Source organism: Rhinoderma darwinii, chromosome 2 (assembly GCF_050947455.1).
Source record: "Rhinoderma darwinii isolate aRhiDar2 chromosome 2, aRhiDar2.hap1, whole genome shotgun sequence".
NCBI classification, from domain to species: Eukaryota; Metazoa; Chordata; class Amphibia; order Anura; family Rhinodermatidae; genus Rhinoderma; species Rhinoderma darwinii.
Window position 1 is genome coordinate 186,938,408 of NC_134688.1, and position 25,170 is coordinate 186,963,577.

The 25,170-nt window shown below is 40.4% G+C and overlaps 1 protein-coding gene across 3 annotated transcripts in view; it reads right to left on the reverse strand.

Annotated features, from left to right (window-relative positions):
- Positions 1–25,170, reverse strand: part of UBE3A (ubiquitin protein ligase E3A) — a 61,683-nt gene that overhangs the window by 14,141 nt on the left and 22,372 nt on the right. For all 3 annotated transcript variants that reach the window (XM_075852603.1, XM_075852604.1, XM_075852602.1), the window contains exons 3-6: positions 22,242–22,552; positions 20,387–21,633; positions 8,168–8,312; positions 572–777 (exon numbers count right to left, since the gene is read on the reverse strand). In XM_075852603.1, the coding sequence (XP_075708718.1) occupies positions 572–777; positions 8,168–8,312; positions 20,387–21,633; positions 22,242–22,552 (1,909 nt within the window). The remainder of the gene's footprint in view (positions 1–571; positions 778–8,167; positions 8,313–20,386; positions 21,634–22,241; positions 22,553–25,170) is intronic.

Consider the following 25,170-nt stretch of genomic DNA (forward strand, 5'->3'; position numbering starts at 1 on the left):
ACAAATCTGTCTGTTAATGGATAGCTCAAGTCACGTTTATGTATTACATACAGAAATGCCATTTACTTTTTTTTCCTTCACTGTAAAGTATGACAAATACATCAATTGCACTGCTACAGAAGGCAACTTTCAGAAAGAAACTTTGGTCATTAAAGAAGAACTCACATGAAAATGTTATTGCTGTGCCCATTTATAATGGGCATCTTGTGCATATAAATCATATTTATTTTCTCACCGATCGTTTATCTTTCAATCCACGGGCTCCGTTCGGCTCCCCCGTTCAGTAACGTGACCTGTAAACTGACTTTCCGATTCACACAGCGTCTTGTGTGGACCGAAGCCAGTCTCAGACTTACATAGAGAAACTGGCTTCCGGTCCAAACACAAGAAGCGGTGTGAATCAGAAAGTCAGTTTACAGGTCACGTGACTGAACGGGGGAGCCGAACGGAGCCCATGGATTGAAAGATAGACGCTCAGTGAGAAAATAACTATAATTTACATGCACAAGATCGACACCACAATACATTTTTCATGAGAGTTCTTCTTTAAAGATCTCTTAACAAGACTTACAGGGTGAGAATCCGCCAAATCACGAAACGTTCCTTTTTTCCCCATCAGCTTTCTATACACAACCATTGGAAAATGCACATCTAGAATGCAATTATTGTAAATTGCAAGGCCCAGTACAATTCCAATAAGAGTAAACTGTCCTTCAGTTTCATATGAAGATGGATTGAACCAAAAGAATCTTGTGGACTCGTCGTAGGTAAACATGCCTGAAAATGAAAAAAAGACCTTCACTGAGCACAAAATCAGCAATGCAGCAAATATAGGACATAAGAAAAAAAAAAACTCATGCAAAACGGAAACTAATCTGCATACATACAATCTCTATTTAGTGCATGTTAAACTCATGGGGCGGGGGTGTCATGTATTAGCAGATATACACAGCACTTTCTAATACTACATGGTGCTCTATTGGTTAATATGGAAAGTCTTTTGCGGAATATTAACCCCTTCCCGCTGTGGCCACTTTTGACCTTCCTGACAAAACCTTATTTTTCAAATCTGACATGTGTCATTTTTATGTGGTAATAACTTTGGAATGCTTTTACCTATCCAAGCGAATCTGGTTTCTCGTGACATATTGGATTTTGTTACTGAAAAAATTAAGTCGATAAATTCAATATCGATTTGTGAAAAACCAAAATTTAGAGAAAATTTACAAACATTAGCCTTTTTCTAAGTTTAAATGTATCTGCTTGTAAAACCGATCGTAATACCACACAAAATCATTACTAGTTTATATTTCCCATATGTCTACTTTGTTTGCATCGTTTTTTGAACATCCTTTTATTTTTCTAGGACGTTACAAGGCTTAGAACGTTAGCAGCAATTTCTCGCATTTTCAAGAAAATTTCAAAAGGCTAATTTTTCATGGGCCAGTTCAGTTCTGAAGTGGTTTTGATGGCCCTATATACTAGAAAACCTCCATAAATCAACCTATTTCAAAAACTGCACCCCTCAAAGTATTCAAAACAGCATTTAGAACGTTTAACCCCTTAGACGTTTCAAAAGAATTAAAGCAATAGTAGAGGTAAAACTTACAAATTTCATTTTATTTTTTTCGCAGAAATTAATTTTGAATTCATTTTTTTCTGTAACAGAAGGTTTTACGAGAGAAACGCAACTCAATATTTATTGCCCAGATTCTACAGTTTTTAGAAATATCCCACATGTGGCTCTAATGTGCTAATGGACTGAAACACAGGCCTCACAAGCAAAGGAGCACCTAGTGGATTTTGGGGCACTCTTTATTACATGATATTTTAGGCACCATGTCAGGTTTGAAGAGGTCTTGTGATGACAAAACAAAGGCAAAACCCCATAAAATACCTCATTTTGGAAACTAAACCCCACAAGGAATTCATTTAATGGCGTAGTAAGCATTTTGAACCCACAGGTGTTTCATTTATATTATTAGAATTTGGATGTGAAAATATTTTTTTTTTTACATTTTTCCAATAAGATGTTTTACCGTAGCTAAAAAAAACAAAAAAATAAACAATTTCTACAAGGAATAAAAAAAAGGCCCCTAACATTTGTAAAGCAACTTCTCCAGGGTACGGAAATAGCTCATATCTTGTCAAACTGCTGTTTGGGCACACGACAGAGCTCAAAATGGAACGAGCGCCATTTGGCTTTTGTACAACAGATTTTGCTGAATTGGTTTCTTGGCACAATGTCGCTTTTGCAAAGCCCCTGTGGGACCAAACCGGTGAAAACTCCCTAAAAGTGACTCCATTTGGGAAACTACACCCCTTGAGGAATTTATCTACAAGGTGTAGTGAGCATTTTGACCTCACAGGTGTTTCATAGATTTTATTAGAATGGGGCAATGTAAAAAAAAAAATCCAAAAAGACGTAGTTTTAGCTAAAAAAATAAATAAATTCATTTGGTCAACAAATATGAGAAAAAGCACCCCAACGTTTGTAAAGCAAATACGGTAATACCCCATATGTGGTCATAACCTGCTGTTTGGGCACACGACAGGGCTCAGAAGTGAGGAAGCGCCATTTGGCTTTTGGAGTGCAGATTATGTGGCATTGGTTTCTGGGCTCTATGTCGCATTTGCAAAGCCCCTGTGGGACCAAAGCAGTGGAAACCCCCCAGAAGTGACCATTTTGGAAACTACACCCCTCAAGGTATTCACCTAGGGGCCACATGTGTTTTACAGAAGTTGGTGTACACTCGATGTTGCAGAGTGAAAATGGCAATTTTTCCATAGATATGCCAATATGTGGTGCCCAGCTTGTGCCACCATGAAAAGACAGCTCTCTAATTATTATCCTGTGTTTCCCAGGTTTTCAAATCACCCTACATGAGGCACTAATCTTTTGCCTTGACATTCGACCAGGCTCAGGAGTGAAAGAGTACCATATGAAATTGAGGCCTAATTTGGAAATTTACAAAGTATTGGTTCACAATTGCAGAGGCTCTGATGTGAAATAATAAAAGAAACCGCTGAGAAGTGACCCCATTTTGGAAACTACACCCCTCAAGGCATTTATTAAGGGGTGTAATGAGCATTTTTACCCCGCAGGTCTTTTCCTTAAATGATTGCACTGCAGATGGTGCAAAGTAAAAGTGTACATTTTTCCCTAGATATGCCATTTCAGTGGAAAATGTCATGCCCAGCTTGTGCCACTGGAGAGACACACCCCAAAAATTGTTAAAAGGGTTCTCCCTGGTTTGGGTATGCCAAATATGTGGAAGTAAACTGCTGTCTGGGCACACTGTAGGGTTCAGAAGGGAGAGAGCACCATTTGGCTTTTGGAGCGTGGATTTTGCTTGGTAGTAGTTTTGTTTGGAGTTTTACTGGTATTCTAGTTTATAATGTGGGGGTACATGTGAGCTGGGCAGAGTACATCAGGGCATAATTAGGTGGTATAATAATGGGGTAAAAAAAATAAAAATAATCCAAGAATATTTGTTACGCTGTGAAGCAATCCTTTATGCACAGGCCAGTGTCGCACTGATAAACGGTGTCCTTTCTTATCTCCCTTTTGGTCTACACTTTGCACCTTAGCAAAATTCCCCAAACTGCGGGGAAAGTGTTGTCCTGGTATAATACGGGCACCGTCGCTTCCAGCAGGTATGTTTGGGTCCTCCCCTTCCTGGTTCCCTAATTTTAGGGCCTTGATAAAAATAAGTGTTCCCCTCGGGCTGCACAACTGCATATTTTTTCTTTCCTGACTTATTGGAGACTTGGCTTTATTTTTTCATAGACTTAGTGGTATGAGGGCTGTTTTCTTGCGAAACGAGTTGTAGTTTTTTTTTGTACCATTTTGGGCTACATGTGACTTTTTGATCACTTTTTATCCCTTTTTTGGGAGGCAAGTTGACCAAAGAGCAGCAATTCAGTTTTTTTTTTTTCTACACAGCGTTCACTATAAATTACATGTTAACTTTATTCTGCGGTTCAGTACAATTCCAGCGATACCAAATTTATAGCACTTTTTTATGTTTTACAACTTTTTGCACAATAAAAATAATGTATTTTTGCTGCCGGCATGTTGTAAGAGACATAACTTCATTTTTTTATTCGACTGAGCTGTATGAGGGCTTGTTTTTTGCGAGATGACCTATAGTTTTTAAAGGTACCGTTTTTGGATACAGGCAACTTTTTGATCACTTTTTATTTACATTTTTAGTAGACAAAGTGATCAAAAAAACAGCAATACTGGCAACGTTTTTTAGTGGCGTTCACTGCGCGGGATAAACATAATATTTTTATAGTTCCGTCCGTTATGGACGCGGCGATTCCAAATATGTATGGTTCATTTTTATTTTTTTTATAATAATGACTTAACACTTTCAATCTAGCTTGCTCTCTCTCTAAGTGCGCTACACATTTGGAAGCGACTAGGAAAATAATGTATAGGTGGTATTACACTCCTAGTCGTTTGTCGCGAATATATCCATCATCAGATAGGTGCTGGAGGTGCCTCACTTCTAAGGGTACCATCCTCCATATTTTTTGGGAATGTACAGTATTGTCCAGCTTTTGGCAGCAAGTAGAACATTTCTTACGATCTCTTTTAGGGGTTGACATTCAGCTCGCCCCTGCTCTAGCCCTACTGCATGTGGGATTGGTGGATTTCTCTCCGGGTGTCAGAAACGTACTTTTTCATGTATTGCTGTCTGCAAAAATATTGATTGCAAAATACTGGAAATCTACAAAAGCACCTAGTATGAGTGAAGTGATTTTATATGTTAACAATTATTGTGTTATGGAACGCGCTTTAGCCTCTATTCAAGGGTCCTACGCTCGTACTTCCTTATGGGATCAATGGACTGACTCTACTTACTCCGACATACTCTTATGATTACCTTAGTCGAATATGTGGTCAATTTGCCGTATCTAGATCGGGAGTTTTGTTTGATTGTTTGTATGTATGTATATCTTTTGTTTTTCTGTAAAAAATGGGATCCTTAAATAATAATGACTTAAGTGAAAAAAAAAAAAAAAAAAGGGAGATTGTATTATTTTATTACTTAAAATAGAAGTTGTAAAAATTATAAAAAGTTTCAACTTTTTTTTTAGTCCCACTAGGGGACTTGAATGTCTATGTGGTACAACGTATTAGAACGCAGTCTTTCACTGACAGCAAGCCGATTAGGCTCCTCCTCCGTGCGGGGCCCAATTGGCTTCCTTAATGGCAGACCAAGCGGCAATTTTCGGGCCTCCAGTTGCCATAGCAGCAGTCGGCAGCCCTGCCATCACACGGCAGGGCTGCCGATTTTCTACAAACCACTAAGATGCAGCAACGATTGCTTTCGATCGCTGCATCTAAGCGGTTAACGGCAGGGATCGGAGCTAGCACCGGTTCCTGCCATTACAGCAGGATGTCCGCTGTAATATACAGCGGACAGCCACTGCTGATAATGCTGGCTCAGCTTTTGAGCCAGAAGAAGAGCTGGCGCCATCCTGCCGTTGGTACCAGAAGCATTTTAGGCCCCACCTCTGACCTGGCAGTATTAGGCCTCCAGTTGCCTCTGCAGCTACCCAGTGATCACGTTGCTGGGGTGCCGGTGGCTAAAAAACCCTCAGGCTCTGCGATCTCTATTAATGCAGCATCTCAGGAGTTAATAGTCCAGATCGGAGGCTAGCCGTTACAGCAGGGTGTCAGCTGTAACATACAGCTGCCACCCGGTGGTGATGGTGCGTGCTCAGCTCCCAAGCCCACACTATCACCGCGACGTAATAGTTCTGCGGTTTGCGGTAACTCCTGCCGACAGCTCCGTATATATGCGTCGGATGTCGGGAAGGGGTTAAGGAAGACCTAAAGTGGAAAGAACTTTCCATGTCCGCATCCCCCACCTGACTGTCTATCACTACACTTTTTATGTTTACTGTACTTACTTTTTGAACTGCTGCCTTTGTCTGTTTTAAAAAAGCCTCCATCTTGATTCTTAGATTTCCTCAGCTTTCTCTTCCTCTCTGCTTTACTATCAATCCCATGATGCTTCAGCACAGCATCAAATGGTCAGCTAAAGACCATACCATTTCTGCATGCTGGGGGACACGGCGATTATAGTTCTCTCTATATTCTCCAAAATAAGCTCAGAAATTGTAAGTATACAGACTGCACTATATTCTTCTACATTATACCTGTGTGACAGGAACCTAAGTATCAGTGGTAGCTGATGACAGACGTTTGTCCCCCTCTGTGCAAAACTAGTGTGTTACAGGAACTGCTGAAGCTTGTAATGGGTGACACATAGATCTCCATAGACTCAAGCAGAGAAAGCGTGTCACCGAGCCACATTCACACTGCTAACCAACCATCCCAGTCTGATATATAGATAGAAGCAGAAAAGAAAAATAACAGGTGATTGACTGACACATGGAATACCATAATGGTACACATGGGAAAGTTAAATGTCCCTTTAAGCGTTGTTGCAGTCTTTTCAGCTATGCAATAACCAAACTATAATGTAGCTTTAACTTTAATCTGATAATGCTGCATCGAGGACATCAAAATGGTGCTAATATGTGATATTATTTGGAAATTGCTCGCCTCACTAGGGAGAATTATAAGTATCTAGAGACAAGAAAATGATTTGTTGGAAATATGCAAATTGCGGTCGTCTAAAAGGAAGAAAAGGGTCTCTAAATTGCTCTTTACCCTGCAAGTCACGGTCTTACTCCCGACCCACATATTCAACGTTTAGTAAGGCAATAACCACAACATTTCACAAAGCTAAAGTGATCTTAGCTCCGTGATGATTAGGTCCAAAAGACAAACATATCTGGCCACTGATCGTTGATGCTGGGTAGCAGTGTGAACAGCCCTTAGAGACAGCTTCATTCTTTAGGATGAGAACCATTTGGAATTGCACTAGACAGACAAAAGTTTTGGGACACCATCACATTACATTTACAGGAGATTTTATGACATCCCATTCTTTGCAGCTCAAACAGCTTCCACTCTTCAGGGAAGGTTTTCTACAAGAATTTGGAGCGTGTCTGTGGAAATTTCTGTCCATTCATTTAGAAGAGCATTTGTACGGTCAGATACTGATGTTGGATGAGACGGCGTGGCTTGCAAACTCAATTCTAATTCATCCCAAATGTGTTCAATGGGGTTGAGATCAGGTGCACTGGGTTAGTCAGGCTGGAACAGAAAAAGGCCTTTCCCAAACTGTTCCCACAAAGTTGGAAGCATATAATTGTCCAAAATGTCCTGTTATCCTAAAGCATTTAGATTTCCCTTCACTGGAACAAAGGGGCCTAGGCCAAAAGTTGAAAAACATTAGTTTAGCATTATCCCTCCTCCACCAAACTTTATAGTTGGCACAATGCAGTCAGGCAGGTAACTTTCCCCTGGCATTTGCCAAACCCAGACTTGTCCATCAGACTGTCAGATAGATAAGCGTGATACGTCACTCCATACAACACGTTTCCACTGCTCCAGACTCGAGTGGTGGCGTGCTTTACACCACTTCATCTGACGCTTGGCACTGTATTTGGTGATGTAAGACTTGCAGGCAGCAGCTCGGCCATGAAAACCCATGCCATGAAGCTCCAGGTGCAGTTTGTGTGGAAGCGAATACCAGATGAAAATTGGTACTCTGCAGTTGAGTCAGCAGAGCACTGGTGACTTTTATTCACTCTGCACCTCAGCACCCCGCTCTGTAACTTTGTGTGGCCTGCCATTTCGTGGCTGAGCTGCTGTGTTTCCTAAGCACTTTTACTTTGTAATAATATCACTCACAGTTGATTGTGGAATATCTAGGAGGGAAGATATTCCACCAACAGAGTTGTTACACCGGTGACATCCTATTACGGTATCATGCCGAAATTCAGTGAGCTCTTCAGTGACCCATTCTTTCACAAATGTTCATAAAGGCGACTGCATGGTTAGGTGCTGGATTTTATACACCTGTGGCAATAGGACTGAAAGAAAAACACCTGAATTCAGTGATTAAGAGGTGCAACCAAATACTTTTGTCCATATAGTGTATATAGTAAACCATTTAGGATTACTAGCAACTTCCACAATTGACGTTTAAGATTTGGGCCAATATAATAAAAAGTCGTATAAAAAGAACCTATATCTTAATCCACATACAAAATTAAAGTAACGAATAAAAATTACCTATATCAGCGTTGAAAATTTCCTCAACAACTAATTGGAAAAACTCTTTGGATACTCCTCCCTCGTCTACTCCTTGCTCGCCTTCAAACTCCACATACAGCTGCTTCTTTAGGTCTGCTGGGTTTTCCATAGCAATCATCTCTAGCTGAAGAGGGAACAGGCATTTTATTACTATAGTCATTCGCAAACACAAAAAGATACACAAAAACTTGTTTCCATTTCCATTGGTTGGTCATGTTACTTTAAAGATGCTCTGTCACCAGATTATAAAATCCCCATCTCCTATTGAATGTGATTGGCGCTGCAATGTAGATAACAGTAAAGTTTTTTTTTTTAAATTATCATTTTTGCCCAAGTTATGAGTAATTTTAGATTTATGCAAATGAGTTTTTCAATGGACAACTGGGCGTGTTTACTCGTTTCACCAACTGGGCGTGTTTACTCGTTTCACCAACTGGGCGGGTTTACTCGTTTCACCAACTCACGCTGTGACGTCACTTCCTCCCACAGGTCCTTCACCATCGCGTCGGACGAGAGAAGACACATCGGCTCCAGGCGTCCGAGAGGGTACAGTTGAATCTGCAGCAGCATATCTCGGACTGCTGGAGCCGATGTGTCTTCTCTCGTCCGACGCGATGGTGAAAGACCTGTGGTAGGAAGTGACGTCACAGCGTGATCTCGTGAGAACAGGCTGTGTGTCTGTGCAGTGAAAGAAGCTGGGTGGGAACGATGAGAAGTGTAGGACGCCGATTGGTCAGCGTCATACACTTCTATTCACAACGCCCAGTTGGTAAAACGAGTAAACACGCCCAATTGGTAAAAACAGAATACACGCCCAGTTGGTAAAACGAAAAAACACGCCCAGTTGTCCATTGAAAATCTAATTTGCATAAATCTAAAATTGCTCATAATTTGGGCAAAAATGATAGTTTTTAAAAAAAACAAAAAAACTTTACTGTTATCTACATTGCAGCACCGATCACATTCAATAGGAGATGGGAATTTTATAATCTGGTGACAGAGCATCTTTAAATGAAAGTGGTATAGAAATGGTTCTACTCACAAGGAATAAATATTGGCCTGGCTAACCTCTATGGCCATCACATTTTGCAATCACTTATTCACTCATGCCCAACTGGTTAGAGAGAATTCACACATGCATATTAGAGCGGTGTGTAGGAGCCGTATATTTAGCACTGAAAACCAGTTCAGATCCCATCATGGGAATGAGAGAAGAACTTTTCCTTAGTGCAATGCAGGAATACTGTTCCCATTAAATACCTCAGAAGATCAGACCCCTTTTTTGGTGCAATATACAAAGCTTCCACGTAGGGCCATAATACACAAGTCTGAATAAAGCCTTATTAACAATCTATAGTGAAATTCATCACTCTGACTTCCCTTAACTCTTGCCATTTAACAGTTAATAGGAAGTTAAACTTTTAAGGTATCTTTAGAATGCCTCTTGGACTTGTTCTGAACACAATCTTGTTGCACATGTACAGGGTGGGCCATTTATATGGATACACCTAAATAAAATGGGAATGGTTGGTGATATTAACTTCCTGTTTGTGGCAGATTAGTATATGGTAGGGGGGAAACTTTTCAAGCTGGGTGTTGACCATTTTGAAGTCAGCCATTTTGTATCCAACTTTAGTTTTTTCAATGGGAAGAGGGTCATGTGACACATCAAACTTATCGAGAATTTCAGAAGAAAAACAATGGTGTGCTTGGTTTTAACGTTACTTTATTCTTTCATGAGTTATTTATGTCATTATGGGTGTCAGGTCCGAGCATTCCTAGATGAACAGTTTAATGGAAAGTGGATTGGTAGTCGTGGGCCAGTTGAATGGCCCCCTAGGTCTCCCGATCTGACCCCCTTAGACTTTTATCTTTGGGGTCATCTGCAGGCAATTGTCTATGCTGTGAAGATACGAGATGTGCAGCAACTGAAACGACGGATACTGGAAGCCTGTGCTAGCATTTCTTCTGCAGTGTTGCTATCAGTGTGTGAAGAGTGGGAGAAGAGGGTTGCATTGACAATTCAACACAATGGGCAGCACTTTGAACACATTTTATAAGTAGTCAGAAACTTGTAAATAACTCATGAAAGAATAAAGTAACGTTAAAACCAAGCACACCATTGTTTTTCTTGTGAAATTCTCGATAAGTTTGATGTGTCACATGACCCTCTTCCCATTGAAAAAACTAAAGTTGGATACAAAATGGCCGCCATGGTCAACACCCAGCTTGAAAAGTTTCCCCCCTCTCATATACTAATGTGCCACAAACAGGAAGTAAATATCACCAACCATTCCCATTTTATTTAGGTGTATCCATATAAATGGCCCACCCTGTACATGTGACGCAATGTAAAAATGTTACCTAGGATCCACAGCTCAGTTTCACCCAAGTATAATGTAAGAAGAACAACTTTTATAGATGGGATAACGGAGGAAAAGGAATGGCAAGTGGGGATTAAGTTCCCTTTTTATCATGGGATGAGAACCTTTTCAAGAATTTAAACTACTTAAAGAGGCTCTGTCACCAGATTATAAGTGCCCTATCTCCTACATAATGTGATCGGCGCTGTAATGTAGAGAAGTGTTTTCTATTTTGAAAAACGATTCATTTTGAGCAATTTTAGATTTATGCCAATTAGTTTCTTAATAGACAACTGGGCGTGTTTTTACTTTTTTACCAACTGGGCGTTGTAAAGAGAAAAGTGTATGACGCTGACCAATCAGCGTCATACACTTCTCTCCATTCATTTTTAGCAGTACTCGCAACACAGCGTGATCTCGCGAGATCACGCTGTGCAGTCACATACTCCCATATTAACTTTACCGAAGTGTCTTGACTGAACGATCTAGCGAGATCACGCTGTGTTGCGAGTACTGCTAAAAATGAATGGAGAGAAATGTATGACACTGATTGGTCAGCGTCATACACTTCTCTTTACAACGTCCAGTTGGTAAAAAGGTAAAGACACGCCCAGTTGTCTATTAAGAAACTAATTAGCATGAATCTAAAATTGCTCATAACTTGCTCAAAATTTATTGTTTTTCAAAATAAAAACCACGGTTATCTACATTACAGCACCAATCAGATTATGTAGGAGATAAACTAAGAGAGAGAAAAGGAGAAACAGCGCCACATAGTGCAGGTAATCGAGAGATTAAAATAGAGCACCTAAATTAATAAAAAGTGCTCATCTAGGATTGTAGATACTGGCAGGTATCACAATGGGGAGAAATGTAGAGACGAAAAAAGCTGCTGCCGGGTCCACAAAACACAACAAAACTAAGTTTGTTGTCAAGCAAATATGTAACACAAAAAGAAAAAAAATGGAACCAAAGTGACGCTGCTAGTGAAGGCAAGTAGACTAGGCAAAGTTCATAATTTAATGTGGATATGCAGGATCAACAAGCTACGCGTTTCAACGCCGGACCGGCGTCTTCATACGGCTAATGAAGACGCCGGTCCGGCGTTGAAAAGCGTAGCTTGTCGACCCTGCATACCCACATTAAATTATGAACTTTGCCTAGTTTATTTGCCTTCACTAGCAGCTCCACTTTGGTTCCATTTTTTTCTTTTTGTGTTACATATGTAGGAGATGGGCACTTATAATGTGGTGATAGAGCCTCTTTAACCCCTTAAGGACGCAGCCTAGTTTTGGCCTTAAGGCTCAGAGCCCATTTTTCAAATCTGACATATTTCACTTTATGTGGTAATAACGTCGGAATGCTTAAACCTACCCAAGCGATTCTGAGATTGTTTTCTCGTGACACATTGGGCTTCATGTTCGTGGTAAAATTTGGTCGATATATTCAGTGTTTATTGGTGAAAAATTGAAAAATGTAGAGAAAATTTTGAAAAAATTGCATTTTTCAGAATTTAAATGCATCTGCTTGTAAAACAGACGGTTATACCACCCAAAATAGTTACTAGTTCACATTTCCCATATGTCTACTTTAGATTGGCATCGTTTTTTGAACATTCTTTTATTTTTCTTGGACGTTACAAGGCTTAGAACATAAACAGCAATTTCTCATATTTTTAAGAAAATTTCAAAAGCCTTTTTTTTAAGGTACCTCTTGAGTTCTGAAGTGGCTTTGTGGGGCCTATGTATTAGAAAGCCCCATGAAAAACCCCATTTTAAAAACTAGACCCCTCAAAGTATTCAAAACAGCAGTTAGAAAGTTTTTTAACCCTTCAGGCATTTCACAGGAATTAAAGCAAAGTGGAGGTCAAATTTGCAAATTTCATTTTTCTTGCTGAATTTCAATTTTATTCATTTTTTTTTCTGTAACACAGAAGGTTTTACCAGAGAAACACTACTAAATATGTATTGTCCAGATTCTGCAGTTTTTAGAAATGTCCCACATGTGGCCCTACTGCGCTCGTGGACTAAAACACAAGCCCTAGAAGCAAAGAAGCACCTAGTGCATTTTGAGTCCTCTTTTTTATTAGAATATATTTTAGGCAGCATGCCAGGTTTGAAGAGGTGTTGAGGTGTCAAAACAGTAGGAATCCCCCAATAGTGACCCCATTTTGGAAACTACACCCCTCAAGGAATTCATTTAGGGTTGTTGTTACCATTTTGACCGCACAGTTTTTTCACAGCACGTATTTGAATTGGGCTCTGAAATGAAAACAATTTCATTTTTGCCAATAAAATGTCATTTGTGATCAAAATTTCTTATTTTCACAGGGAACAAAATACCCCATTTTGTTGCACAATTTGTCCTGAGTGCGGCAATACCCCATTTGTGGTGATAAACTGCCGTTTGGGCCCATGGGAGGGCTCAGAAGGAAAGGAGCGCTATATGTTTGTTGGAGTCCAGATTTTGTTGGATTGGTTTTCGGGTGCCATGTCGCATTTGCAGAGCCTCAGAGGTATCAAAGCAATGGAAACCCACCAAAAGTGACCCCATTTTGGAAACTACACCCCTCAAGGAATGCATTTATGGTTGATGTTAGCATTTTGACCACACAGTTTTTTCACAGCACCTATTTCAATTGGGCTGAGACATTAAAAAAATGAAATTTTTTCCAATAAGATGTAATTTTTTACCAAAATTTCTTATTTTCACAGGGAACAAAATACTCAATTTTGTTGCCCAATTTCTCATGAGTGCATCAATACCCCATTTGTGGCAATAAACTGCCGTTTGGGCCCATGGGAGGCCTCAGAAGGGAAGGAGCGCTGTGTGTTCTTTGGAGTACAGATTTTGCTGGTTTGGTTTTCGGGTGCCATGTCGCATTTGCAGAGCCCCAGAGGTATCAAAGCAATGGAAACCCACCAGAAGTGACCCCATTTTGGAAACTACACCCCTCAAGGAATTCATTTATGGGTAATGTGACCTTTTAGACCCCATAGTTTCTTCACAGAACTTATTTGAATTGGGCTGGGAATTAAAAAAATATATATTTTTTCCAATAATATATATTTTTTCCAATAATATGTCATTTTAGCTCAAAATTTCTTATTTTCACAAGAAATAAAATACTCCATTTTGTTGCCCAATTTGTCCTGAGTGCGGCAATACCCCATTTGTGGTGATAAACTGACGTTTGGGCCCATGGGAGGGCTCAGAAGGAAAGGAGCGCTGTGTGTTCTTTGGAGTACAGATTTTGCTGGATTGGTTTTCGGGTGCCATGTCGCATTTGCAGAGCCCCAGAGGTATCAAAGCAATAGAAACCCACCACAAATGACCCCATTTTGGAAACTACACCCCTCAAGGAATTCATTTATGGGTGTTGTGACCATTTTGACCCCATAGTTTTTTCACAGAACTTAGTTGAATTGGGCTGGGAATGAAAACAAAATTATTTTCTTCAAATAATATGTAGTTTTGGCTGAAAATTTCTTATTTTCACAAGAAACAAAATACCCCATTCTGTTGCGCAATTTGTTCTGAGTGCCGCAATACCCCATTTGTGGTGATAAACTGCCGTTTGGGCCCATGGGAGGGCTCAGAAGGAAAGGACCACCATTTGGCCTACTGGGGATTTTCTGGTGCTAAGTCATGTATGCAGAAGCCACTGAGGTACCAGTACAGTTGAAACCCGCAAGAAGTGACCCCGTTTTAAAAACTACACCCTTAAGGCATTCATCTAGAGGTGTAGTGAGCATTTTGACCGGAGACCTACACCCCATAAACTGTAATGTGGGTTCTCCCGGGTATGGCAATACCCTACATGTGGCTGTTATCAGCTGCCTGGACACACAGCAGGGCTCAGAAGGGAAAGACGAGGGGGGATAAGCTGTGTGGAGTGCATCAGGGTAAGTAAAATTGGGGTAAATTATAAACCAAGGGATGTATGATAAATTTTAAAACACTTTCATACAGAGCTCTGGTTATTCGGGACACGTGTCACATTGATATATTGTGTCATCCATTATCGCCCTCTTATAGCAGACTTTGCACCTCTTTTGACTTTTTCCCTTCTTGCCAGTTTGGGGAACTTCTCCTGGAAAGTGTTGCCCTGGTACGATGCGTGTGGGCTCACTTCCAGAAGTACTGGGTGCCCCCCCTTCTTGGTCCCTAAAGATTAGGTTCTTGATAATCACCTTTTGAAATTCCAGGAAAGTTCCCGTCTGGCCTGCACATCGACGTAGCATGTACGCATTGTACAATGCCATCTGTATGATGTGCCCGGCCAGCTTCTTATACCACATAACATGGCGCTGTAGGGCTTCAGGGCTTGATCTTACAAGTCCATCCCTCCCATGTACCTATTGTAGTCCAGGATGCAGTCTGGTTTGGGGGTGGCCTTTCCTTCATATATCCTAAATCTGTAGGTATACCCTGATGCACTCTCGCAGCTTATACATCTTCACGCCATACCTTGCCCTCTTACCCGGCAGGTACTCCCGGAATTGAAGCCTCCCTTTAAAATGTACCAGGGACTCATCAATAGAAATACACTTCTCGGGGGTGTATGCTTGGGAAAACCGGGCACTGGAACGGTCTAATAGGGGTCTCCGTTTATACAAACGGTCAAAACTGGGGTCATCTCGGGGTGGGCACGGCTCATTATCAGTATAATGTAAGAAGCGAAGTATTGCCTCATTTATTTAGGTTCCAGTTCAGTTCTGAAGTTGCTTTGAGGGGCCAATATATTAGAAACCCCTATCAAATACCCCATTTTAGAAACTAGACCCCTCAAAGTATTCACAAAAGCATGTAGAAAGTTTATGAACCCTTTAGGTGTTTCACAAAAATTTAGAGCAAAGTAGAGGTGAAATTTACATATTTTTTTTGTCAGAAAATCCTCTTTATACCATTTTTTTTATAACACAAAAGGATTTATCAGAGAAACGCAACTTAATACGTATTGCCCAGATTCTGCAGTTTTGAGAAATATCCCACATGTGGCCCTAGTGCGGTAATGGACTGAAGCACCGGCCTCCGAAGCAAAGGAGAACCTGGTGGATTTTGAGGCCTCTTTTTTATTAGGCACCATGTCCAGTTTGAAGAGGTCTTGTGGTGCCAAAACATTGGGAACCCCCCAAAAGTGACCCCAATTTGGAAACTAGACCCCTTGAGGAATCCATTGTAGTTTTCTTGGGGTGCATGCGGCTTTTTGATCAGTTTTTATTCTATTTTTAGGTGGCGTGGTGACTAAAAAACAGCAATTCTACGATTGTTTTTTTTTTCGTTTTTTTTTACAGCGTTCACCGTGCGCTATAAATGACATTCACTTTATTCTGCTGGGCGATACGATTACGGCGATACCAGATATTTATAGTTTTTTTTATGTCTTATGGCGTTTGCACAATAAAATACGTTTTGTAAACAATCATTCACTTTTTGTGTTACCCTATTCTAAGGGCCAGAACGTTTTTATTTTTCAATCAATAAAGCCGTGCGAGGACTTATTTTTTGCGTAACAAACTGTATTTTCCATCAGTACCATTTTTAGGGACATGCGACTTTTTGATCTCTTTTTATTCCATTTTTTGGGAGGTGAAGTGACCAAACAATTGTGATTGTGGTACGGTTTATTATTATTTTCTTTTACGGCGTTCACCGTGCAGGATAAATAATGAAATAATTTTGTAGTTCAGGCCGTTACGGACGCGGCAATACCAATTATGTATAGTTTGTTTATATATTTTTATTAATAATAAAGGACTGATAAGGGAAAAAGGGGGATTTTTACTTTTATTACTTTTAAAACTTTTATTTTCTTATTTTTACACATCTTTTTTTAACTTTTTTTTTACTGTATTACTTTGTCCCACTAGGGGACATGAGGGCAGGAGGCCCTGATCGCTATTCGAATACACTGCACTACATGCGTAGTGCAGTGTATTAGAACTGTCAGCTACTCACTGACAGCAAGCATAGTGGGTCCTGACGTTGTCACGACCCACTAGGCTTCCGTCTATGGCATAGCCGGACGCCATTGTTTGGTGTCCGGTTGCCATAGTCACCATCGCCGGCCGCTATCGTGTAGCAGGCCGGCGATGGCAGCTTAACCCCTAAAAAGCCACGCTCTCTATAGAACGCGGCTTTTAAGGGGTTAATCAGCGGGGACACAGCGATCGGTCCCCGCTGTAGGAGCTGTGACAGCTGCTGAACAAGACAGCAGCGTCACAGCTCCTGTATGTGTCGGGAGGACGGCCGAAACGGCCGTTACTCCCGAGACGTACTATTACGGCATGGAGCGCGAACGATACAGATGCCATGACGTAATAGTACGTCAAGGAGCGGGAAGGGGTTAAAGGTAACAGCCTAAGTGATTCCAGTAAAATTATCCTTGGCCCTTCTGGTATGAAACGCTGCATTTTCTCTGTTATTTATATACATACTTTTTTTTACAATAAGTTAAATGTGTAATTCAGCCAAGGGCTACTCTAGAAGTCATAGGGCCCTAGAGTAAAGCCAGAAATGGGCCCCTTACTGTGTTGACTGACAGCAGAATAAGTACTTTAACTTCATCAGCAACAAAATATGGATAGTGCCAGATAGAAGATCTTCTGCACCCTTGCCAAAACAATCATGCACATGAGTAGGGCCCCCCATCTGTACGCACATGATCAGCCATAACATTAAAACCTCATGGCCAATATTGTATTGACTCCTCTTGTGCCGCTAAACGTATGGACTATACAAGACCTTTTGTGATATCTGGCACCAAGACGTTAGCAGCAAGTTGTGTAAGTTACAAGCTGCAGTCAACACATTGAACTCTGTCATGTCCCCCAAAATTTTTTTGCTGTGTGGCAGGGCGCATTATCCTGCTGAAAGAGGTCACTGCCATTTAGGAATACCGTTGGGATGGATGCGTAAACTTACAGCCAAAAAAAACTGTACAGCAGAAACACTCACTGATTATGACAGAAATACTGTCCTTAAAGGGACTATCTAGGATTTTAAAATTCATGGCCTAGCTTTAAAATAATTATATATCGGTGGGGGGTCCAAAACTCTCCACCCACGCCGATCAGCTGTTTGAAGGGGCCAGGGCGCTTGTATGAGCGATGAAGCCACTCCATTCTTTACATAAGTTTCTTTCCTATTCATACTTGCACATGTGATTATTTTTGTAGCGGAAAATGCAAGGTATTGCAGCGCGGTCCCATTCAAGTGAATGGGACAGCACAGCAATACATTGCACAGCCGTTATGAAAGTAAGTGTGCAAGTATGAATAGGAGTGAAACACGAGGTAAACAACGAAAAGGCCCCTTCAAACAGCTGATCGGCGAGGGTCACGGGAGTTGGACGGATATCATATTGTTAGCCTATTCTAAGGATAGGCCATCAATTTTAATATCACACTTAAATTAAATCTAGTTCCGTTAGACGGGCAGTGTTATATTATTGTACATTGCTGTCTATATGGTATAAACCACACACTGAAGTTGTGCTCCAGGAATGGCTACATGCACACAGATAGATGCAGGCATACAACACATGTACACTAGGCACATACATACAGAATTATATATACACACACAGAAATATGTTGTGTCCTGGTCTTAGGCCCCATGCAAACGACCGTTCCCGTAATCGCGGCCCACGATTGCGGGCACGGTTGTCTGCTGACGGCCGCCCGCATTTTGTGGGCAGTGCTTTCATACAAAGTATAGGGGTACGGCCCATAAAACATGAAAAAACTGACATGCTCCATAATTCCCGGCAGTTCTAATGCACGGGCACCCATCCGTAGCGATACGGAAAGGTGCCCACGGCCAATATAACTGAATGGGTCCGTAAAACCCATTTTACGGTCGTGTGCATGGGGCCTCAGACAAGTGAATTTAAATTCACGTCACAAGTTGCAATCTTTGGCTTCGTCTGCATCCATTTTATCAAGCTGAATCATAGTTAAGCTTGCAATACACATTAAAGAGGGCCTGTCACTAGATGGTATAAGTTGAAATGGTTTACGGACCTGAACAACGCAGACTCCGATTCCAGAGCTGTTTTTTTTCTGGGACCCCCTGTTACAAAGATCTGGCCCACTGTGGTGTTGGCTCATTTTATACTAATTTTCTGTAGTTAGCCAACAGGGCATGAACTGCCTCGTGCTGATTGTGCAGTATCAGAAGCAGGGACACAAGCTCCACCCCATTGGCCAACTACAGTAAATGAGAATATAGGGAGCCAACGCAACAGTGGGCCATATCTCTGGATCGGGGAAGTGCGTAAAAAATGGCATCTGTTGATTCCCTGTGACGCGATCAATAGGGGGTCCGCCGTCCCATTTTTGCTTTGAACGCCGCAGTTATCTTTGTATGCAGCACTCAAGAAGATAACGGCAGAGATTAGAGGATTTTTTTTTATCTCAGTCTTTATAGCGGGGCTGCAGCTCTGCATTACAGCCATTGCTCCGCTCCTGTATTACAGCCATGCCCTGCAAGTGTGCCCGTGGGATCAGAATGATGTGATGCGGCCGATGCTGCACTAGTGAGCAACCTAGTACTGAAGTGAGAACCTGTGGGTGCTTTGCAATGCGCGCACGCCATGTTCTCCGTCTATAGGGCAGCCACCGCTGCACGTTACTGCAGCGCTGGCCGCATCACATCATGCTAGTCACAACATTCATGTATTTCGATAATCAGCTATGCAGCCGCACAGCTTAGTATCGAAATACATGTATTCACGGTATTGAACCGTTTGAGGGTGCACAGCATCTAAATAGTATAGGCATTTTGATGAATCGTGCATTACTAATTAAACGTTTTTAAAAGTTTAGTAACACTTTAAGCTTATACATCACTGCTGCATTGTTAAATTGACTTCCTCAGCAGATATAAATTATATCTCTTTTAGAAATATGAGAAATACAGCAAATTACACGAAAAAGTTATTTTAACATATTAAAGCGCGCGTGTGTGTGTGTGTGTGTGTGTGTGTGTGTGTGTGTGTGTGTGTGTGCGTGTGCACATGGTTTAATAATAGAGCATAGACAAAGGCTTGCAATGAAAAGTATATACATATATTCCCATACGTGATGATTTCCCGTCCTGCTATAGGACCTTTTTCAAGCATGAAAAAGGTCCTATAGCAGGATGGAAACGTTGCAGCTGTTGACTGAATAAATCATACTTTTTGGAACCATCGGAGTGCTGTGGGATTTCTTTCGTTTAGGTCTTACAATCCACGGATCTGGATTACCTGCTTGCACCCATTACCGTGTTGGAATCGGTCTCAGAGTGCTGATATATATATATATATATATATAAATATATATATATATATATATATATATATAGAAAGAGAGATATATAGAGATATATGGTAAAAAAGGGCATAATGTAATTTAAATACAGTGCAAAAATATCTAGTATATTACTGCTACATAGCTTTACTTGCATCTGTAATGAAAGAATTACTTTATTTTTTTAAGCTTCGAGACACAAAAGGAGCTTTAGAAAAACTAGCATTTAGAAAAAAAGGGAGACGTTGCAGAGTCAGATAAATACCTTCATTCTCAGACCTACATTAAAAAAAAATTTAAGCTGTAAATTAACTGGTTGTTTAGGGAATAGACTTAGTAGTATTCTATAATATACTTTTTCCCCAGAAACTGCGCTACAGCATTTGATGGACCGTGTCTGGCATTGCAGTTCAACCAATGGACAATCGTGCCACAATTCTGAGGGAAAGAAAAAAAAAAAAAAAAGCACGTTTCCTTTCATCTAATCCTGGATAACCCTTATAAAGTTCGAACATCTTGTATAAAAGAGTGATACTTACCCTAACTAAAGCATCATCAATGATATGGTCTCTTCGAACCTTGAGTCTTAGGTAGGGGTTGAGTTGCTGCCCTTGAACAAGGCTGTAAAGCACTGTGATTCTTCTTTCACTGTACATGCGGATTCTGTTGTCATAGTACAGTCCCAAATTTTTTGTTACAGCATTCAGGATAAAGGGACATGTCATAAAAGAGAATTTATTTTCAGTTTCTACTTTAAAGAAAGTATAGTCTTTGTCCATTTCGAGAACATCATTGAGTGGTTCATTAACAAATTCTTCAAAAGGGATGAGGGGTTTCCTGCAATCAATTGTTTTTACACCAAGTTCGGTTTCAAGGGGGTCTACTCGGGGCCCCGTCTTATTTCTTCTTTCCTCTCCCAAGAGCTCCTGGAGGGTCAACTCACTAGATTCTGGGATGGGTTCTTCGTCTTCATCTTCATTGTGATCTGTCTCAATCTCTCCTCCAACAACATTTGCATAGTAAACCATTTTCAGGCATTTTGTTGCAGCCACAATGGCGTCGTCGTCATTCACTAGGTTGCGACTACTGAATTCGTTGCTTATCACTTTGTAAGTAATGAGCTGCTGAAATGTTTCCATCATTCTTCTAATCTGCTCTGCGCTGTATTTTGACCACAGCCGGATTAACTTTGCTTGTGCCGCCAAAGGCAATTTGCTCATAGCTTTGCAGAACAATGGTAGAGCCATTTCCAGGTACTCAGGACTGTGGAGATTACAATTCTCCATGACTATAATGAACAAATTGAGATAGTTGGGGTCCCTTGAATATACATTATGATAAGTTAAGTCACATTCGACATTGGGAGATAGGTACACAAGTGCGTTAAGAAAGGCAGCTTCTATTTTCTCATTCGAAAGTAACCTGTGATAGACTCTTCTAACTGCTTCAATGTCTAGGGTTACTTCTTCTGGGCCTAGTCTCGGTATATTGTTATCTCCCTGTGTACCATCGTTCAGTCTGGAGGATGAAGCTGCGGAATCATCTTCCATAGCAGCAGCAGACGAAGCCGCTTTTTCCTTCTCATCTTCATCTTTATCTTCATCCTTTTCCTGTAAAGATTTCAGCTCCTCCTTAGTATGTTGTTTTGCTTTTCGGAAGCTCTGAACCAAGGCGTCAGCACTGGAAAACACTTTCCCTATCACCCGAATAAGAGGAGAGTAATCCTCCCGTTCTCTACACAGTTCAAGGATTTCATACACCTTTTCTTCAGAGAGGAAAGTCACATCTAAAAAGAAGAACAGAGAGGAGCTTCTAAGATAAGTCGTCATTAAACAGAAAGAGAGCAACTAAAGTCCAAAAGGAAATTCCTGGACTGCTATACAGCATACATTAAATAAAGATGAAATAAAATGTACCTGTAATATATTGGCTTTCAGTGAATTATACTTTGGGTATCATTTACAGCAGGGGTATGCAAACTTTGTGAGGCAGTGATCTACTGCAGAATTGCAGCATATTTTCACAGAAGAACTAATTTATTTGAGTAGAGGAAGAAACAATGTGTCCGTCACTATGGAGTTTTCCTGTGGATTATGGTAATAAGTACTGCTGCTGTAATTGATAGGATAAAGCGTTCTCATTGTTGAACTAAAGCACCAGAGATCTACTCAGGACCTGCCAAAGATCTACCTAATGTGGATCTCAATTTAATAGTTGCCTAAATACAAGTTAAACAAATACTTTTTTTATTTATACATATATGTCCAGAGAACTTACATGGCCGCAGGGAATTCTTCTCTCTCCCTTAACTATGTATACAATTTATGATAGAGCATTTCTCGAACATACAATGCGTATTTAAGATCATGCTTGTGATTTATGATTAAGCTTTACCTTTGAAGTCCTCCCTAGGTCCGTGTACTTCCTTCCTATTCATCTTTCTTTCCGTGCACGGATTGTTATGGGCACTTTTGGAGTTGTTCTCTAGATAAGATGAGCTTGTTCCTTTCTTGGAGGGATGAGGATCACAGAGTTTTGCATTAATCTTATATAATTCGAGGGCCTTAATGGCTGCTGCATTGTTATCCATATGGAGAAAAGTGGGACAGGAACCACAAAACTCATTCGTGCAGGAATCATTTCCACAGCCCTCCGTTAACTGGTGGTAGTAGCGTTCTATTAGATGCTTTGCAGCGGCCCGCTTCCTGTAGCAAACATTCAAACAGGCATTTGTATTAGTACAGCTTTCATATACAAAGCGCATTTCACCTTAGTAGTAAAGCTTGGTTAGTCTGGCATATACATAACAGAGCGGAATACATTTCAACACAAACTACTGCATTTTCAATCTATTAACAGATCCGCTGTTAATAGACTGTCACATTTAATTCACATATAATAATTTTGAAATAACTGAATAAATGTTAGTAAATGTGTAATAAACCATATATATCATAATCAAGAAGTTGCTGTGACACGACCCCATGTATGATATCCTGGGTATGACTTATTCCTGTGCATTGCCAATCTCTGAGATTATCGGAATCTTTAGTTACAGCGAGTCCTGTGGGATAAGCTTCTGTGCTGTGTCCCCAAGACAACACCTCCTGATCATGTGCTCTGGTAAATCACTGTTATCATAGGGACAGTGGGTCTTCATCAACAAGCTTTCGTTCTTAACTGCTCTATAGAAAAAAATTGAATCTTTCTTCTCATTAGCATGCCCTATAATATTGAATTGCTAGAACACAGAGGCAGCAGCCTGCAACGTCAACCTATGCGAACGCAGCTCAGGAATAAAATAAAAAAAAAAGTATAAAACACAATCTAATCAAAACACGTTACACTCCTTTCCAATTTCTAAGTGAAACTGACTAATGGCTTTCCAATATTCTATAAAACACTCATTTGGTTGGTTTGCAACAGACTATATAATGAAGCATGCACTTTTCACCTCACTAAAGAATTTCTCAAAATAAAAAAAAATAAAAAAAGTCTTATTAGCACAAAAGAAGACAAAGAGACACACATATGACATCAATATTCGAAAAACAACTTTTCTGTGGACATAAAGGGAAAGAATGGGAATGAGAACTAAAACATGAAAGCGTGTGACACTTCCTGAACTAAATTGATATGATACATGATCTATGCTGAACTACACAGGAGTTAGTAGGAATGTAATAGAAGTGCAATACAATGGAAAGATAATACAAGTTGGTGTGTATGGGTATATTGTAGCACACTCTAGCAGACACAACGTATCTGCTAAGAGCCTGAACACAGTTAAAAGGGGTATTCCCAACTCAGACATTTATGGTATATTAAATATCTGAAAGTTGCAAGGGGACCCGCACCTAAATCGAGACACCCCCCTCGCTTTTCCTGGTGAGGGTCAGTTGACAAAGATTATTCTGAAAAGTCACCTGAATGTTAGGTACGCTTTAAAGCACACCTAACTTTTCAGGTGACTTTTCAGAATAAGCTGTCATATGTGTGTACATGAGGAATAAAACTATTTCTGACCATTATAGGACTTGTATTCTGCATTTTTTTAGATTATACAGAAGTAACAAGCAGTGTAGCTGGGAATCCAGCACTGGTGTAAGATATAACTCTTACTCAGTCTGTGTCTTTCGAACTACGCTCCTGCTCCCCCTCCCTATAGACTTGTATGGGCAGTCTGTATGTCTTTTTCTCTCTGCTCACCCTCCCCTCTCCATAGATTTGTATTAGCAGGCAGTGAAGAGACACTCCCACCTTCTGCAGCCCGTCTAACTAGGGGCGGATTTTTGCTCGACAACAGAAGGTGGACAGCAGATTACAGGAAAGGAGATACCTAGAGGCAGTAATTTCAAACAGACTTTACATGGATAAAACTACATTTTAACAGAAAGTAAATTACAAAGTTTATCTATATCAGGTATCCTATTAGATCAGCATAAATTGTTTGAAAAGTTAATGTCCATTTAGTTGAATACGATGTATTTTCTATCGAACAAATTTTTGCAAAGGTTAAAAAAGGCAATTTTTTTTCCAGCTGGGTCATCTTATAGCGATGCCAAAAGATTCACTTCACAATGCATGATATGCCTAAACAAATATTGGACCCTAATTTGTAAGGTCTCAAGCACACGACCGTAAGGTATTACTGTCCGCAAATATGTATGCACATTCGTAGCCGTCCGCAATTGTGGAAGCGTCCGTGACACAAATGCAGACAAGTATAGGACATGTTCTATATTTTCCGGATAATTTCTACGGCCCGGACACAAATCCGTAAATATATGAAAGGTGTCCGTGGCCAATAGAAACGAAAGGGTCCGCAATTTCTTCCAGAATTACGGTAATGTGTGTGAGGCCTTAGACTTTGTCATTTTTATTCGTACTTTGAAGAATGATTATTGCGTTTTTCGGTTTGCTTGTTTTTTTATCGTGGTAAGACATGGATTTTCAGAAAGATGGCTTCCATATTTTTTTATTTACATAACTTTGATTAAGCCTGAGCGAACTATTAATAAGATTCACAGCAAGGGCATTGAAGTCATACTTAAAGTAAAACTGTGCACACTTACATAGCTAACACATCGCTAGAGTCCCTTTAAAGCTAGCTTGGCAACGTCTAGAGACACGCAGTACATGGATAGAAGCCAGAAGTTACTTCTATAAATACACAGCCTCTAAAAGCACGTGCTTGTTCACTTTAATGTTTGGCATCTTTTTGATGGCCACATACCTATAGCTTCTGCATGTAGGACTCTCATGCCTAACATAGCTATATGCATGTATAATGGTACAAGAAAAAGCCATGCAAAGAATAGAC